The following is a 19775-nucleotide window of genomic DNA, read 5'->3' as shown; positions in this document are numbered from 1 at the left end:
ATACGGAAACGACTTGACTCGACTCAAGACAATCAGGCTATCGACTCGACTTGGACTCAAGTCATTGTGCATTACTCGAACCAAGCCATATGAATCGAGACTGTAAAACGGCCAAGACCGACATTTCATTGTAATTTCGAAGAACAGTAAAGTGACCACCCAATTGGAATTTCGTCTATTGATACTGGTACTTGACAATGCGACAATAAACTGCACAAGGGTAGGAAAATTAGTATATCATAAATCCAAATCATTCAATATCACCAAACAATGTTGACTTGAGTGTGACTTGGACCGAGTCCAATACCATGACTCGGACTCGACACTCTGCTCGGTGACTTGGACTTGGACTTGACTCAATGGTGAATTGAAAATAACTCGACTTGATTCGAGTCAAAACTATGAAAGTGAAATTGACTTGTGACTCGGAACCTCACGACTTGGTCACAGCCCTGATACATAACATACAATACACGTGATCAGATTCCCTGCCGGAACTCATTGAAATCTCGGACACCCATTACGTTTCGGCAACATTGCACCAAGTTTAACATGGCTTTTTTTCGGGTAGCAGTTTACTAAAAATAAAGCAAGACTAGCGATCTCTTAGACTTGAATCGATGACGTTGTAATATTTTGTCACTGTCTGAAAACGTTGACTTGAAAATAGGGGGATTTGTATGTGAAAAATAGATTTCAAATAGCATTTGAACATACTTTCAGCTAACAAAAACGAGCCATAAGGAGCATGCGTTCGGATATAACTGGTTGACTACATGACAGTTCGGATATGAACAATTTGGGAAATCCGTTTCAATTCTAAAGTGGAATTCCTCCCTAAAAATTGCAAAATTCCCCCCAAGGGGGGAATTCCTCCCCGGTTGGGAACCACTGCCGTATGCCAAAACACGGTAACCCTATATTAGAAGATACTCCGAAATCAATCCTAATACGGTTCCACACGTAAGGTCCACCTCCACACCTCGAGTGAATGTTCGGTTTAACAGGGGGTTAGCGTAGTGGTGACGACAAGCGCCGGCTTCCCGGGCGGACCGGGTTTGATTCCGCGTCGTAGTTTTATCTGGGCTCCACTTCCCACGCGTCGCTGTTTTTACGGCGACAAAATAAAGACCCCATGAAAAAACGCACTCACAAGGAATTCAAAGAGCCGCGGCACAGAGATTACCACCGAAATACTAGTCGGCCCTCTAGTCTACCGGACCACGGCCCGACTGACATATCGATCTCGTCTTGTGACACATACCACCTCTTTTTTCGCCGGCCTTTTATATTATATTATTTTACCTTTCATTCAGTGTGCATGCTTCCTTTTTTATATCACCTACGCCAAGTCTGTGTCTCATTTCGAAGACTATCCAAGATTATTGATTATATTATTAGTATTGGGGACAACCTCCGCTACCTGCGCCGGCGATCGCCGTTCCCACGGCGTCACAAAAGCTCAGCGAAAGACCGGATGAAGAAAATTAAGAATCTTTCTTAAATAAAATTATGTTGGAATGCAGATCTTGCAATTTATAAAGGTGAAGGTACATGAATAATAAATATAAAACCTTTCATAAATATTTGTAATGCATTCTATAAATGTGAGAACTGGCAAGACATAATTTTGTCCGAAGGTCATTTTGATTGACAGGCTAGAAAAAGTGACAGTCCAGCACGTATAGTCACCGCTGTCGCTCGTTGTTGAGTTTTACTAAAAGCCACATATTACATAAGCTCCCTGTAGTTGATAGCATGGCCGTGGCAAAAGGTGTAGCTAGCGTGGCAAGTAAGGCATACCCCGCAGTACCTGGTGGCCTGAGCACTACCTGGATTACCGGAAAGAAATATCAACTTCCGACGATTCAAGGCGATAACTCAGAAGTTGCCAAAAAATGGAAGCTATTTTTGTACAGCCAAAAAGACTACTGTAAGGTATGTGGTGACGTAAAAACTTCTTTTCGTCAAAAAATTCAACTGGAAACGATGAAGATTGGCCAGTACCGCAATATAAACATATGAATGAGTGCGTGTGTGCTGGTGGCGGTATTTGAGTACGAATTTGACATCTCTGTTTCTTTATACGTTACGTTACTATCACAATAGGCTCTCGCCTCTCAGTGCCTTATTGATTTGACTCCATACCACCTGGAAGCCTATAGCCATAATAGCTCACTAAAATATGTACCGTAAGTCATCTTGGCCAACCACAAATGTTATTAATTATGTCGGTCAATTCTATAGTCACCACAAATGCTAATGTTGTCACTAACCTTTAGTTTATAAAGTTTTCTAGGTACTAGGGCCAGGGGCAAGTTATATACATGTGTTAACACTAATCAAGCCTGACCAATGTGGTACAGTTGGTCTCTTGTGATAAATCTCATGCAATAAAATGCCATGGTGACATCAGATTTCATGCGGTAAAATGCGAGCTAACAAGCAGTCATTTGCATAGTGTTTCAAGTCTTGGCAGTCTACGAAATTGGATCTGTCACACGACGAAAATCCCAATCAAGCAATTGATTGTGGTAATGACTCCTTGATTCCATCCCGATAGCGTACTGGAACTGGAGCGTACCTACACATCTGTAGGCCTATCCAGTGGTCATGGCTTACCATAATTCGTCCGAAACTTTTCACTAGAAGAATTTGCTTAAAACTTGATCACCGTTTTGTAAAATTTCTGACTGCATTGCAGACAATTTTCGGTTAGTTGACATGTCATTACCATAACGCCATCTCCTGCTGTAATTTTTTGGAATTAGGCTAGTCGCCTTCGCGACAATTTTTTTAGTCAGCCTGTTGAAGTGCCTTACGTTACTGCAATAGCAATTCCTGTGGTTTTGCAATGTGCAGTCTATTTTTGCTTACCTTTAAATTCGTAGCCTATGATTACACATTTAGTTTGTGATCGGGCTGACTGCTTTCAAATTCTCAATGTCCCACTCAACTATCTTCAAACTTTCAACTGTCTTTAGGTGCTATCTTACAATATCTGGTTAGCCCTCTTCGTGCATATGAGCAACTAAACTTGCAATCTGGTAACCCTGTGGAAGTCAGTACATTAGTATTAGCTCTTCTTAGTATCAGCTATCATTAAAATGAACAGAAACACTTCATGTTTTGTCAATGAAGCCAAAATGCCTCATACTATACCTTGACATGGGAACACATGAGTCAAGCGTATTGGAATGCCGCATTGTTTCTGCACAAAGAATACGTCGTCTTAATAAATCAATCCATCACAAAACTCAAACTGTCACCCCATCTGCCCCAGAAATCTAACCGGAATATACACGGTAACTTGTGTTTTGTATACATTTCAAGGTCGGACTTTTGCGGCACGACATGATTGCTGTAGATGAATTTCACATGGCACGACTCGCTAAAGCTCGGATGACCCAAGAACAGCTGAACGGGATGAACTACCGCATCAACAGAGCATTGATGCTGTCCGCCATCAAAAGGGTTAGTTAGGATCTATATATTCATTGACTGCGCACACATTTGTCAGTGTAGTTGTGAATTGGTTCCCGTGATACTTGCTGTACAAGTATATCGATATCACCAGACGGTATTGGCCCGAGAAAAACATATAGTTAACTTATGCGGAACTGCTATATATATCGAATATATATTAGAATTGCGTGCATGTCTTGAAATTTCTTCAAAATTCAAGAATCTGAACTGGAGGTCCACCAAAAGTAACCTTACCGTATGGTAGGGATGGTGTGAACATGAGGTTCACGTTCGCGTTCTGTGTGTGAACCTCGGAAATTTAGAGGTTCACGTTCACAAACGAACCTTGGTAGGTTCCACTGTGAACCTTTTTCATATATTACAATTTTCACTTCATTATAACATCTTTATATGAAATTTATTGCATGTCAACTGCAGGTCACTTTATGCATGGCGCTGGCAGCATAAAAGTCAACACTAAACGAGCGTGTACCTTGACAATCTCAATAATTTTACCTGCATTGTTATAAAAGTTTGCTCGAAATATCCAGCTTTTTGTTTGTGAATATTTAGTGACTCTCTGCTGTGAGCTTGACCCGCAATCACACAACAGCAAGAGCGAAATACGCTACGTGTAGGTCAGTGAATGATGCTTATTCAACCAATCAATGAAATTGATATCGTTGTCTGATGTAAAAAATCTTGCGAGCGTACGGGTTCCATCTCTGTTTCATATGTTTATTCTATCATAAAAACCAAATCCGTGCGATTGGGGTGTTGGCTAGTGCTGTATAACTTGTTTAATGGGATAAATAGGGTTACCATTTTTTGGAATCGGAAAAGGAGGACACTTTTCAAAATTTTCAAATTTAGAATACCGGTGGAAAATCTTGAAAAAATGCTAAATTTTTACCACTTCGTGACCGGTTGACTAAAAAAAGGTCAACTCTCCGGCTCAGCTCCCGAAATAGCCGCCGGAGCATTACTTCAGTGCTGATTGACTGTATATCAATCGAATTTTGCCCTATATTAAACCATAATTCTCAAAAAAGAGTACAAAATCTCAAAAAGGAGGACTAATCCTCCTAAAGGAGGACGTTTGGTAATCCTAGGATAAAACCCGTTTTACACTCTGCTCCACATCAACGTAGCAATACTTGGAAGCCGAATACATTGCCCGGTCCGGACTAGACCGTTAAGGCGTAAGCTTATATTCCCTTGCAAGTCCTTGTCGACATTGTTGGCAAAGCGATGGAAGATATTGATTTTATGGGATTATGATATCATTTGATTGCTCCAGTTTATACATACAGAACGTTTCAAAAAGGTTCGCGTTCACACGAACCAGAACCTTTCAGAGATTCACGCCATCCCTACCGTATGGTTGTTTTCATTCTCTTGACAAGATGTTTCAAATACAGATACATCCACTTTTGATAGCAAAGGGTTGAATAATTCTTGAAGATTCATTTAGTCCTTCACACAATCTATACAACGAAGAAGTACAGACCTGTTTTTTGTGAGGATTTCCGACTGCCCAACATTACTATTTTTTGATTTATGACTATGCTTGAGCAGTTGGCAGGCATGTTAGTACTCTTTACTGAGTTTTCCTTACGATGCTCTCATCTAACCTTCTAAGCTGACCATATCAATGTTGCCAAAATACAAACTTTGCAGCTGACATAGGCTATATCTTTCTCTTTCAACACCTCCAAAAGGATGTCCATAGCAGAGCCATATACCCATACGCTTCTTTGTCATCATGTAGAGTTGACATAGATACTGATCGATATGCAATTGGTTTTGCCATTATTGGCAATTCCATTGCTCTGCCTAGATCAGGGGTTTTCAAACTTTTTATTGTCGAGTCCCCAAATATCGATTTGAAAATGTGTTGCGTCCTCACCTCTCAATTTGGCGTGATCATTACGTGTGTCCTGTGTATTTGTTAAGACATAGTGATAGTACTACGCTACTACCAATCATTTGTAATTTTCCCGGAAGGACATAGCCTATAACCGCCCTATTGGTTTCTATGCTCCTGACACTTTAATCTTCATACTAATGACGAGACGCCAACCTTGCGTTATAGTAGGTGGCGCTTTGAATGACCTTCGACTGATCTGATACCTTGATGCCGGGTTCGCATTAGCTTTTCCTTCTATTTTGAAAAATGAACTAAAATATTCAAATATGAGTCGGCTATAGCATTCGCTTAATTGACATTCTTCTAATAGTCATAGTCATTGGTATTTCATTTTCATCCCCGCGACCCCCGAGAATAGGCAAACGACCCCATTGGGGGGCCCCTAGTTTGAGTACCCCTGGCCTAGATACACTTGCAAGTTCATCGAATTATTAAATCGGAATTCTCTCCAGATTCTTAAAATTTCTCAGACTTTAATATAAGCTTTAGTCTTCTGAAAACGTGATGTTTGATTTGCATCATCGTTATCATCATTGCATTATTGTTACAAAATATATACCGTACTAGTTCTTTACCATGATGTTGAGATTGCAATGAGATTCTACGTCAGAGTTGTAACCAAGTCACAAGGCCCCGAGTCACCAGTCAATCTCACTTTTATAGTTCTGACTCGAGTCAAGTGGAGTTATTTTCGATTTGCCACCGGGTCCAAGTCAGCACGCAGAGGGTCGAGTCCGAGCCATGATATAATGACTCGAGTCAGAGTCAAGTCATTGTGTTGACTGCTCAGTTTCGAGTGAAGTCTAGTTAGATCCACTTTTCATAACTCTGTTCGGTGATATCGAATGGTTCCCATTTATAATATACTAACTTTCCTCACTTTTACCAGTTTCTGGTCGCATTTTCAAGTACCAGTACTAATAGACGAAATCCCAATAGTGTGGTTACTTTGCTATTTTTCGAAATTACAATGAAATGTCTGTCTTGGCCGTCTGAGTCTCGAGTCATGCGCAATGGAAATCGTGACTCGAGTCAGACTCGAGTCATTACAACCCCGCGCTACTTACTCAGTGGTTACAATTTTAGACCTCTTTTCAGTTTTTAGGCAAGACTAGACTGAGAATACTCAACTTTTTTACTTACTTTGAAATCGCTACCGCTGATTGTGGGTATTTGTGTGGAAATTTACGGCGTTTCTTATATTTCAACTTGAATGCCAGCGAGGGCTACTTTCAACCGGGGTTGTAGTGACTCGAGCCTCGAGTCAGTTCAACTTCGAAGAATAGTTAAGTTCGACATTGCTGGTATTTCGTCTATCAGTACTCGTACAGCAAAATTAGGGCCAGAAACTGTTAAGAATGAAGAAAAAATTTGGCATATTATGAATGCGAGGTATTCGATATCACCAGGGCAAAGTTGTAGAAAATTGGATCGAACATTACTTGAACTCGAAACTGAACCAATGACTTGGACTCAGACTCGAGTCTTAACACTATGACTAACACTCGACCCTCCGCACCAAAACTTGGACTCGGACTTGACTCGATGATGAATTGAAAATGATTGAACTTAAGTCAAAACTATAAAGTAAGATTGACTTGTGACTTGGTTACAACCCGCCTTGAACCACTTCTGCTACAACGTATCAACAGATTTAATAACGACTTATATGTATGCTTAGAATTTGCCTGAGGAAGAGTGGACGCCGATTGACGCGGAACATCGTTACCTCGAAGATATTTTTGACCAACTAAACGCGGAGGAATTCGAGAAAAAGCTGATGAAGGCCGCCAGGAACGACTACGACGATAACTGGGAGAGAATTAGAATGCTGCCCTTCCGAGCGTATCATTATCTCAAAATCCAACAGACGAGAAAAGAATTGGCTCACAGATTTAGTCAATCGGTCGTGTAGATCGTAGGATGCTATTGAATTGTTTTCTCTGATGTAAAATTCTGATTCGACATGTTTGCAAATTAAACTCTACTACGTTGGGTGTGGTTTCTTCGTGTGATTGGTGATGTGTTGCTGTTCGTCAGAGTTGGATGCCCAGAAAATTTTCAGCTTCTCCACTCCATATTAGATTAGAATTAATCTTTTAGCAAATTTAATTAGAATTACTGAATTTTCACAAATTTGCAATTGAATTAAATTCTGAAAGAAATAGCGTTACAGCAAAAATCATGTTGGATAAATGTCAAATCAGAGGTCTCGTAAGCATGAGAAATGTCTGTACACCAAGCTTGGCTAGTTTCGTACGATACAGTTCTGTAGCATTTCCACGAAAACCAGAAATAAGAGAGAATTAAAATTAGACCATATAGATACTTTGAACAAATTTGATTCTTAGATTACTGGCATTTCTCTTTATTTAGACGGCTCGAATTTTCTAATTGTCCAAGTCTGCTGTTCGTATAATAGCTTGCGATATAAGATGAAAGGAATTGCCGGTGTGCTTCCGAACGAATAATTACGTCGCTGTATCAACCATAATCATATTGAGTTGAGTGGATCGAAGCAGCTCATGAAGTCTTTGTAAGCCTGAGCGTGACCGCTTTCGACCGCTATTGCTCCCGCAGCTATTTGCTGGTCTATGTCCCACATATCTGCGTTTATCCGCTTGTAGTCTTCTGTAGTAGTTCTAATGGACGCCGAAAATGGCGGGCTTGATGGTAGCGGGTCCAGTACGTCACAGACGCTGTTACGTAGCGTCAGTCCGTAACGCTTGCCTACGTCAGTAAACGTAATTCCGATTGTAAAATTCTTGTACTGACATTCCAATCCCTTGACTTTAAGGCACAGCGTTCCGAGAACGTACTCTATATGTGAATCCATTATCGCAATCGCCCGTGTCTCTTTTGATCGGACAAATGGGTCGTCAGATTCCATTTCTAAAGCGTAAGTCAAGTAGTAATTCCGGCCGTTTGGACTGACTTGCTCGATCCCGAGTCCTCTCAGCGCACTGATCTTGATCTGCCGCGCTGAATGTAAAATTGCCGGATCGACTCTACTTAGAGAAAGGATGAAATCTACAAGCTCCACCGCCCACTTGTTGTCAGCCTTATTATGCTGACCTGTCGCCTGGTATTGGTAGTACGAGCTGCGATGCGAATTTTCGGCTTCTCGCAATAGAATATCCACGGCACATTCGTCGCGCCCTTGAGCATTAGTGATCAGTTTGAGCATTCGAATCGCTCTCTCCGCGCTACTGACGTGATGTAAATCTGTTGGATTGCCGCTGAACCATCCTAAGTAATTCGCGAAAACGCCTTTCACCGACCATTCTACGGTGCCGTAGTGCTCTTGTAAATTTGGATGGTTTGCCAATTTTTCAGGCAATTTTACCCTCTCGACAATTTCGCCAGGAAACAGCCCTTTATTTATGTATCGTAATGTCTGATCATGAACGAATTTTATTCCATCTCTGTACGCCAACAGCGTGTCGTGCACAGCGTCTTTGCCGCTAACGGGCTGTGTATGTGAACCGACGAGGTGGGAAGCATGTAACGATCGGACAACGTCCAAGCTACGATACCATTTGAGTGGGTCCCTGGCTGGAGTTCCCCTTATCGCGTACAAGTTTGGGAAAGTTTTGTAAATGTTGTCGCCAGGCAAAGCAACATCGTGGTTCGGGAGCCATACTGTAATTTGATCGTCAGTTTCTCCGGGTGTATGGATTAGTTCGAACTTGATTCCTGAATGAGATTGTATGAGTTACCCAAATTCATAAATGCATTGATTGAAGGCAGAACCAGACTGTAGCGGTATAACTATAGGTTTTGGAAGGTAAACTTCGGCAGGTGAAAAAATGACAAAGATAGCGTAATGGTTAAGCGTCCGGCTTCTTGATCGGTAGGTCGTGGGTTCGATTCCCGGCCGGGTCAGACCAAAGACCTGATCAGTAACACTGGTATCCATGGCTTTCCCTGCTTGTCGCTCATTCATTACTGGGATAGCATGGAGGGGTGGTGCATGACTTAGAAAGCCGTAAAGGCTATATCTGCACTTCCTTGTCCAGCGGCATATGCACATCATGCACTCATGGTATGCATATGCGCAGATCGTGTGTGTGTGTATCATGAGTCGGTGTATATGCCGCAAAAACATCAAGGACAAAAATAAACTACGTCCTTTCCTTATATTAGCACTAACCGCGTAGTGCGCACGCCAAGGCCAATAACCATTTTTTTCAATTCGCCGTGACAACTCTCATATCTCATAAATCAGGGTTTCTTAAAGTATGAGTCGCGAACTCGCGAAGGGTATAAATATGGGTCGCAACAATAGGTGTAAAGTATATTCTGAATTTATTCGACAACAAAAAATTTCTTCGCGCTTTGCTTGATCCCTGGATAGTTTGCATGTTATCCAAGGTTACTGCGTTGGGTTCTGTAACCAATGAGTGAGATACATAGAAAACTGATTACAACAATATGGCTTGGTCACGAAAATGTGCCGGTCTTTGTATTGCACAAATTGGTTTGATATCATTAGATTTGTTCGACATTGGTGTCTCTGAAATTTCTGGGCCGACCCTTTCAGAGCCGGGACATCTGAAGACTTGAACTTTAGGCCAACATACGGGTGCATTACTTTTCATTCAGTGTGCATGCCTCTTATTTACTTCGCATAGGCTAAGGTGGGTGTCTGATCTTAATGGCTACTCCAAGTTGTTTCGACACCTTCCTATCTTTTCATTGTATCGCAGTCTTGTGATGTTTTGAAACGATGAAAATATTAATAAACCTGACTGACTGGGTTGGTGCCCAAAAGATCGGCGGCGATAAAACCTCGGCACATAATGACCATCGCTGGTTGGCTAAATATTTATATCTCAGGTTGCGAAATGGCCAGCACCAAATAGCACCGTCCTTGAAATATGAGCTCAAATTTGCACATGCGACCCGAAGAGGAAAATAATTCACCCCGATTTGAAATCATGTACATCACACATTTTGCAAAAAACTGCGTTGCGTTCAACTGGTTGCCCGCACCTTATTCTTTATTTCATACATGCCCGTAAAACGTACCATACTATAGCATAAAAATGCATTCATTTCGGTATGTGAGGCTTGGGTCGCGAGTAGTCAGTATTACTCATATTTAGGTCGCGGTATAAAAAGTTTAAGAACCACTGTCATAAATATTCGACTCAGGGATATCTAGATAGATATCCCTGATTCGACCAGAGGTGGTCAGAGTAGTCGAGAAAGCTACTCAAGTAGAAGTAGAAGAAGCGACGAAAAAATCTACTCAAGTACGAGTAGAAGTACTTCTTTCATAAGCAACCTACAACTACTTGAAGTAGAAGTATAATTGCATGACTTTAAATCTACTCAAGTAAGTAAGTAGTTGTGAACACGATCGTAATTCGTTCGCATGGATTGTCCTAAGGTGCAAATTGAGCTATGCGATGGTGTCGAGCTTGATTCATATTGATGCATACCAGGAGGTATTCAATTTTCGACAGCATAAGTCTTCGTCCGCATTATGGGATGAAAATTATAGTATTGATATGGAAATGCGATACTAATCCTCTGTTTAATCGAACAGCACGTTTTAGAAAATATAATCGTATGGCGCACTCCCCATTATTATAAGGCCCGTAGTTTAGACGAAGAGCAATACCGAGAAGTTATATAGGATACGGTATAAACACTTTACGCGATTAGGAAACGTGAATAAAAAATATGGTGGATCGTAAAAATGCCATATTGTGTAGCTTTATTTCCGGAAATTGAAGGCATTACTACACTTACTTTTATACTTCAACGTGTCTGTTATCCAGACAAAAGAACTGATATTAATTAGAACTCAAAAGTATATGATACTGGGAATTGAAAGTGAAATATAAATACTACTACTAAAAGCGGAAAACGTATTTCATGTCTTTAGTCCAGAAAGTTTCCAAGGTGTTATGCTAAAACAACTCTAAAACTAAAAAAGTCAGAGTCCACTTTTCCAGATTAGGACACGTCACGGACTGCTAGATTACGATATGATAAGTAAACGCTAGATTGCGAAACATCAGTTTCAAACGTTATGATGAGCCATATATACTATGATGAAATATTTCATATGGGCGAAGGGCGACAATGCGGAGGGAACGGAACCACGCCAACCCGCTACCTAAATTATATTCACCGATACTTTCGTGAAATCATACTGGTTACTCTGTATCCACAGAGCGCGAAAACAGCCCCGAAATTCCTCAGGCTATCTTCCTGATTGTAAGATTAAACTACTTCTACTTGACAGACTGAAAATGGCGAAAGGTAAGTAGGAGCGAGATAGCGCAGTGGTATAATCCGCGGCTGCACCACCAATGGGTGCGGGTTCGAGTCCGACCGAGGTCAACTTCCGTATTCCGATACCCAAGTGTTGGAGGTTTACCTGGGCTCCTCCTCGCCACCTCATCCGCGTCAGCGGTGTCTTACAAAAGCCTAGAGGCCGTGCTATAAGTCGGCAGTTACGGAAAATAAGAAGAATATCGGGCTGGTGTAAATAATCATAGTAGTCGACAAACACCATGAATACCCCAAAACAAAAAAAGTAAGTAGATCACAAAATATTACGAAGTAGAAGTAGCGAAAATCAGATCTACTTGAGTAAGTACCAGAAGTAGAGGAAAACTACTTGAGTACTTCGAAAAAGTAGAAGTACTTCGTTACTGACCACCTCTGGATTCGCCGTTACCCGAATCTAATATTTAGTATTACGTTTTCCCATAAAGGAGATGTGTTTAACCTGGGCTATATTAGGGTTGCCATACGTCCGGAATTTACCGGACATGTCCGTAATTTCACTGTTAAAACTGCGTCGGGGAGAAATTTCTAAAATATGCCTAAATGTCCAGAATTTTGAAGGTTTGAAGTAAGCTCATAATTTTTTCGTAAATCAACAAAAATATTATTTTTGGGCAGATTTAAGTTACATGAAATTTTTCTTCGCGCTGCGCGCGATTTAGTACAATATATATTGGTTTCAATATGGTGACTAACACCCTCGCAACAACTGCGATCAAAATTAAATAAAAATAACATTCATTTACAAAAGTAAGTCTGATTGTAATCGCAATTACAAGATGACGGCATATTCATAGAGTCGGTTTAGACCAGTGGTTCCCAACGTGGGCGATATGGCGGTCTAGGGGGGCGAAAATGACGAAGGGGGCGATAGGGGAGCGAAAATGGACAAAGGGGGCGATAGGGGGGCGATGACGCGCCAAAACGGCTGACCTTTTTTTTTCAGTCAACCCTCGGAAATTTAGTTGCAAAAGTGTCAAATTCGACATCGAGCCGAGAAGTTGACCTTTTTTTTAGTCAACCCGCCGGTTTAGGCCGTTTGGATGCTTTATTCAAAGATAGTGATTCTAAACCTGGGGGTAGTTTGCCTTTATTCTGGGGTTCGCGAATATGTTGAACGTAACCAGCTTCCAAAATAGGCCGTGAGTAAGTCTGGGCAAATGTACTGACCTTAAATTAGTAATCAGCTCATCTAATTTTGAGCTTGGCCACGGAACATTTTCAAATTGGAAATGGAGTCGCGACCATGGAAGGTTAGAAACCACCGGATGTGCGGTGTTTATATATCTCAGTGGTGCAGTGCGCACCGGCATTAGGCTGATAAATAAGCTTATATATGTGACATGAACATGACTTAACGATGTACAATTACGCTCCCTGCATTTTCGAAGTCATCATTCTCCACCAGCTCTACCGCTAACTCTGATCACGTGGGCGGAGAGAGGATCAAAATTATATAGTAATATATGGAAGAACCGATATTATTGACAGAATTCAATCAAATCCTTTAATGACCAGATGCATATAGAAACCAGATTCATATAGCAAGCCCCTCTAAGTTGCATCGATTACCCTACGGTGAGTCCAAGATTAGTGTATATTTGGCAGTGATGTGCATCGGAGCGAAGTCGGAGTGGATTCAGAGCGGAGTTTTGCCGATTTTGTGACAGTCGGAGCGGAGTCGGAGTTTACTACAGATATTTTTTCGGAGAATTTCGGAGTATTGAAACTTTTGTCTCCGATATCTTTGGATAGGTCAGACCAGAATACACTATTGATTATGATTACAAACCAAAACACAGACAGTTTACACCTTGTAAAGTTGTAATATGACGGGTAACATGCAAAAATGATTGCCAAATGCATAAAAATCAGCCATCTGCACTGCAATTGGGGACTGGAGAGTAGACAATTCTGTAAGGCCAACCATATTATCACATTTATTTAGTAAAACACATTACCAAGCGTACCACGCTTACCACTCCAATGATATGGTTAAAATGGTATGATTGGCCACGAGCTACCTTAACCTACAGTGATCTAGCAAGGCATTTTCGTTGATCGTTGTCTGTAGTTAATTATGTTTCGGATACTTGACGAGATTCATCGGAGTATCTCGGAGTCTGGGATTGAGCTCTTCGGAGTCGGAGGGAGTTTTCCTCAGACAATAAAATTGTCGGAGGGATTCGGAGTCTCGGAAAAAACTATCCGCTCATCACTGATATTTGGGCGGATGGGGTCTGAAAAAATGTGGCTTCGGCCCTGGTTACAACTTATAACACACAGCCACATACTCCTGAACCGGATCGTGACCACCTCCAGTCGATAGACAAAGCTTTGCTGGTGTGACGTCATATTGATCGACAATGTGCTCATGCCTCATTTGGGAATCCGATAGTGGGCGCTAAAGAGCGTCCGGAATTTGTGACACAAAAATATGGTAACCCTAGGCTATATCAGTATATCTGAGCCTTGGCAGCTGCTGAAACAGCACGCTGTTAATTTACCTGTCACTAGATACGTTTGTCGTTCTCCTGTGAAGGTGACTGTAGGAAGAATTTGTATACTTTTCTCGTCCGCTTGAAAAAATCGGAGTTCAGGACCAAGACCCGCTCCTGTTCTCCAATTTTCAATATTATCCAATGATGTACCGAACTGCCGTACCCCTCGAATGTGAGTGATGTCAGAAGTGTAGACTAAAACAAAATTGTAATCTTCAACATTGCGACAAGACTTGTAGTGGCGAGATAGCGTAGTGGTATAACCCACAGCTACAACACCAATGGGTTGTTGCTTCGAGTCCGACCGAGGTCGACTCCAGAATTCCTACCTCAGTGTTGGAGGTTTATCTAGGTTCCTCCTCACCATCTCATCCGTGCAAGCGGTGTCTTATAAAAGCCTAGAAGTGCGCCGTGCTACGAGTCGGCAGCTACGGAATAATAGCGAAATAATTGGCCTGGTGTGAATGACCATTTGACCGTAGTAGTCGACAAACATCATGAATACCGAAAACAACATCTTCTTGTAGGCACCTAGGGACCTGGACGACGCGTTCATGCACATGGAAGAGACAACCGATAAGCTACACAGGTTCCGGGAATTCGCAGGAAAATCTGGAATGTTAGCTTTGCCTTTGCAAATTGATAGGAGCAGGGGTGGGTAAACTGCGGCTCTTTAATGATTGCACATTCCTTTCGCTATTTTGCTAGAGGTTTAACCTGATTAAAATTGATACATTCTATCACGTATTAACAATATGCATATTGTTTTTGTTGTTTCTTTCCTTATGGTTTACGTGACACTTGTGAAATTTTTGGAAGGTGGCAGTACAGGGTTAGAACTTTGCAATTGAACTCTCGAATTGAGTTCACATAAACGTTTCACCAGCACCAATGGCCCATGGTCGACGGTCGTCAATAAATGATAAATCATTGTGTGTCATTATGCCTTTAGCTGTCAAGATTTGCTCAATATTTACAAAGCTAGTAGCTTGAAAAGTCATTACAAAACCAAACACCAAAACTTTACCAGGAGTCACCCAACGAAGACAGATTTACGGAGTAATTTCTTCTGAATGAATAGCCTACTAGTCAGCCTTCAGGATCACCAGACCACGACTTAACACATCGATCACGCCTTCCGCCACATGCCACCTCTTTTTGTCGCTTGCCTTTCATATTCTCTGCTTTTCTTTTCATTCAGTGTGCATGCCTCTTCTCTACTTCGCCTAAGGCTAGGTGGGTGTCTGATTTCAAAGACTACTCCTAGTCGTTTCGGCATTTTTGTGGTGTATTGAACTGATAAAATTGCTAATAAACCAATGATGATGATGATGACCTTCCTATCTTTTCATTGTATCGCAGTTTTGTGGTTTTTGAAATGATGAAAATATTAATAAACTGATACTGATAATGTGATTACCGATCTGAAATCGTCCTTAAATGCTCATCAGCACTTGAAGGAGCTGCTCTGCCCTGCTTTGGCGTCATATTACACCAGTGGCAGCTAACCCGAGGCCCGCGAGTAGGGCTGGGCACAATGATTCGAGTACTCGAATCTGAATCGAGTATTAATTTTAATGATTCGAGTCGAGCAGTAAAATACGGTTTTTCGAGTACTGAAATTATACGCTCCTCGCAACTGAAAGTTAATTTACCAACGAGAATTATAGTTTTGATACTATTTTCCGCTGAGGAATCCTTGAAACCTTGATTGGCCGTGTCGCAGAATACGAGACATAGTACAAAGCTACAAACGTTACTGGAAATAACACATTTCTGAAGTCATGATCATCCCACAACATTGTCAACAAGTGCAATGAAATCGGTATGGTCGAAAAAGTACCAAAGTATCTTTAATTGTGACGGATAACAGGCATTATGTTCTTCGTGTTGGCATAAAGATACATATTTGAACTTTGACATATTAAATTATGTTATGTTATGTCATAATTAGCGATACTCGAATACTCGACTCGAAGCGTAATACGTGATTCAGAATCGAATCACTCAGGTACTCGATTTTGCCTAGCCCTACCCGCGAGACGGTTTTGACCGCGAGGTAATTCTCGAAATTAGTTATAATATCCAAAAATAAAGTACCCAGGTAATTTATTGTGAACTTGCAAGGTCAACCAAAAATTTGATTAGCCTGACCGCGAAATTTGGGATGTTGATGATTCAGATATCAGTTCCGACGCATTGGTATAGCCAGGGGCCAGTCACATTTTTCGCAGATCTTCGTGTATGACCATGACCATGAAGTAGAATATTTCGTGGCGGATTTATACGACTTGACATTTTTCTTAGCACTTCGCGCGATTTATTGTCACTCGATATCTTGCTTTTAGTATTGGTAACCTCCTAGAAATTAAACATACGCTCAATTTACGGAATTGAGTCTAACACTCTAACTATATTCGCATCGCAATTATGAGTGAACGTGTCGCCCAACATGCGACTTCGCGTGTGCACTCGCAGAAAAATCGTCGGCGATGAAACCTTTGCACAAAATGATGGACGCATGTTCGCCGAAATATTCAATATTTATATGTCCAGGCGCCGAATAATTCTGCGCTTGCCAAATGAATCCAGTGGCATACATTCGTGACCCGCGATATATGTAAGTAACATTGTTCTTGACCGAATTCATTCATTAGAGAGGTATGATATTCTTTTTCGCCTGCACCATCGAGATGCTTTGACGACGGAGTTGCGATACGGCCCCATGAGGTCATCTAGTCTGCGCCCCCGGTTTTTTCTCTTCCATGCTATCCGTGATTGCTGAGCGCTTAGCAGGATAGCTGCGGATACCAATTTTCGAGTCTTTGGTATGACCCGGCCGGGGATCGAACCCACCACCTACCGCTCGAGAAGTCGGACGCATAACCATTACACTATCTCGCTCGGCGTGGCTAGGGCCCGTTGCACACTGCGTCTTCATGTCATAATTGTCATCCATTGTGATGCGTATTAATATTAGTATTGTTTTCACTGTTACCCAATCCAGTTCGCTCCTATCGGAAGACTAAAAAAGGTCATCAATATTCGAGTGGCCCGTGTAATGGTTCATTAATCTCCGAAAAGGTTGGCCACTCCTGTATTATAGACTGATTTCAAACACCTTATGCAGCCCAAGTGCATGGAGACGCACGATATCACCACACAATAATCTTCTAACACTTCATTCGATAGCCTACATTTCACTGTGAGAAATAAATTGGTCTTTCAGAATTTTTGTGTCGTGGATCTTTCAAAACTATGATTTTTGATATGCGGCTCGAGCAGCAAGCAGGTCTGCCAACCCCTGAATAGGGTTTCCTAAAATTCCTACCAACCTATACCGTGACGTATAAACTTAACATGTAACCTACTTTGATCAAGCATTGTATCTTTGGTCATTTGATGAGCATATATATCGATAGGGATTGTAGGATAGCGACTCTTTCCTTCTGCGATCACACTCTGCGTTCCGGCGTTGTGGTCTGGGAAAACATGAGCTCGCAAATCAAATTTTGTCGTTGACATTGTAAGACGCACTAAATAGCCCAACTAACCCCCATGGAAATGTGTGTACACGATTGCAACGACCGGTTTAGTAGTGATCTTTCGAAACTCTTCCAATATTTCTTCCATAGCTTCTGCGTTTTCTGTGGTGTCGATGATTATTACGCCCTTTTCCGCTGTCGTAAAAAGGATGGTTACTTTGGCAGTCTAGCAATGACTGATGTCTACCAAGGCATTCAGTCTTAAATACTCCTACGGAGGGGTAGGCTATGTGACCTCTCTGACCCTCCCACCCATTTTCCGCGATGTCAAACCTTTATCAAAATATTTTCCTTGACCCCAATTTTCATCGTGGTTAACGCATTTCGGCCTTTGCTACGGATCTATTCAGATTTCACAATAATGTGATAAGTAAACATACTTTCCGAGATCGCTTAGTGCGTGCTTGGCATATTTAACTATACTTATGTGGTATATATTTGAATGTCTTCAAAATATATGAATTTTACTGTGTGCAAGATAACTGATAATAGGACATCGCAACTAAATAAACATTAACACGTTCTCACGTTGTCAGAGGCTATACGGGAGTAATCTTGTATGGTACATAATCGGATCATGCAGTATCACAACCTATCAATAACGCAATCCGATTAGGGTCCCATTACCTCTGGAAGATAATATCAATAATTTTCGTTTTTTTTTTTAATTTTGTCTGGGCGACAATAGACAATATCCGATCAGAGTGAGGTTGGATGGATATAGGTCATTCTCTACGAAGTGCCATTGCCAAAAGTCGGAAGTCATGGGGGAAAAATGAAGAATATCGGCCTGGTGTAAATGACCAATAACCAATTGACCATAGTAGTCGACAAACACCATGAATAACACAAAAAAATACAGATAATATAAATATAAAATAGAAATACACTTTTTATTGGCACCTTCTCTTGAGCAATGACACGGATTCGCGAACGTTTACGAAAAGTATAATGTGTTGGCCTGAGAAAAGTTTGGGCACGCCTGGTTTAGCCTTTTCCACTGATTCACACTTACCTACTACCATAATCGAGTTCGCAAGTGCGTACCCAATTGCGACGTAGACGTCTCGGGTAACTTCGACAACTTCTTTTGTTAGGTACTCGGATTTCGTAAATTCAACCAGTTTCTTGGCAGGACCGGTTGTATCAGTGATTTTCACCAAAGGCTCTTGCAAATACTTCACCGAACCAGGTCCACTATAGTCATTATGCAGCATATTACTGTCCAGTCCTCTGACGATTCGAAAAGCCAGCATGACACGTAACACAGCGATCAAATTCATCGCGTATAGCCTTGATAGCGACGAATTTCTGTGAATATGTGGCTTTTGGCCCAGTATATATATGAGTCGTCGAATTTCATCTCGTAAAAGCTATAAGGGATTGTGAAAAGTTTAGTGAGATATAATAATCAGTTGTACAGTAGTAAAAATCCTTTGTGCTGATATTATAAAGCACTCTACCACATTTGCAGAGATATTTAATACAGAGTTTACTCAGCAGTCAGCACCTATGTCGAGAATGAATGAAAGTCGGCAATATACAGTAGCAAGTGTTCAACTGTTCATATATGATTTTAGAAAAACCAATATGTCGCTATTGTGACAGGTATGCTGCACGCGGTGTGATGAAAAAAGCGTTGCGAATGCTGCAGCCTCTAACCATCACCAACTTGGCGACATCGGAAATATTCACCTCAATTTATACTCAACGTATATATAGCAGCCTACACGTTGCTATATTACAATGAGACCAGTTTCTGCGCTTCAATGATATGCATATATACAGAGTGTATTTGTACTTATTTGATGCGGATGTGATCAGACTAGCTGACCTCCGAAACCGAATACTGTACTGCACTGCAGACCTACAATCTACATCTGCGATTTTTTCTGTATTATCATTGTTGCAATGTTGCCGTATGTTTGTGTTGTATTTTGATTGGTTGGATGGCTCTGTATTTCTCTCTATCGTCATGAGAGGAAAAAATAGCGAAAACGTGTAGTAACGTGACTGACGGTCTGTCTA

General features: G+C 41.3%; 2 protein-coding genes across 2 annotated transcripts; one reads left to right on the top strand and one right to left on the bottom strand.

The window, feature by feature from the left end:
• Positions 1–1651: 1651 nt before the first annotated feature.
• LOC145441958 (cytochrome b-c1 complex subunit 7-like) lies at positions 1652–7390 on the top strand. Its single transcript, XM_080319913.1, has 3 exons — positions 1652–1938; positions 3334–3474; positions 7077–7390. Exons 1-3 carry the CDS (start codon positions 1759–1761, stop codon positions 7308–7310), a joined length of 555 nt encoding a protein of 184 aa, XP_080176039.1. The 5' UTR covers positions 1652–1758; the 3' UTR covers positions 7311–7390.
• On the bottom strand, positions 7105–19183 carry LOC145441957 (linear primary-alkylsulfatase-like). Its single transcript, XM_080319912.1, has 5 exons — positions 18763–19183; positions 17757–17882; positions 17574–17684; positions 14209–14397; positions 7105–9091 (listed from the first exon to the last, which is right to left on the bottom strand). The coding sequence occupies exons 1-5, from the start codon at positions 19028–19030 to the stop codon at positions 7890–7892; spliced, it is 1896 nt and encodes a 631-aa protein (XP_080176038.1). The 5' UTR covers positions 19031–19183; the 3' UTR covers positions 7105–7889.
• Positions 19184–19775: the final 592 nt, after the last annotated feature.

The sequence above is a fragment of the Botryllus schlosseri genome, chromosome 6, assembly GCF_051294905.1.
Source record: "Botryllus schlosseri isolate E-star chromosome 6, Bs_hap1, whole genome shotgun sequence".
Taxonomy (NCBI): domain Eukaryota; kingdom Metazoa; phylum Chordata; class Ascidiacea; order Stolidobranchia; family Styelidae; genus Botryllus; species Botryllus schlosseri.
The sequence above is the reverse complement of the archived record's forward strand: the minus strand, read 5'-3'. Positions and strand labels throughout refer to the sequence as shown.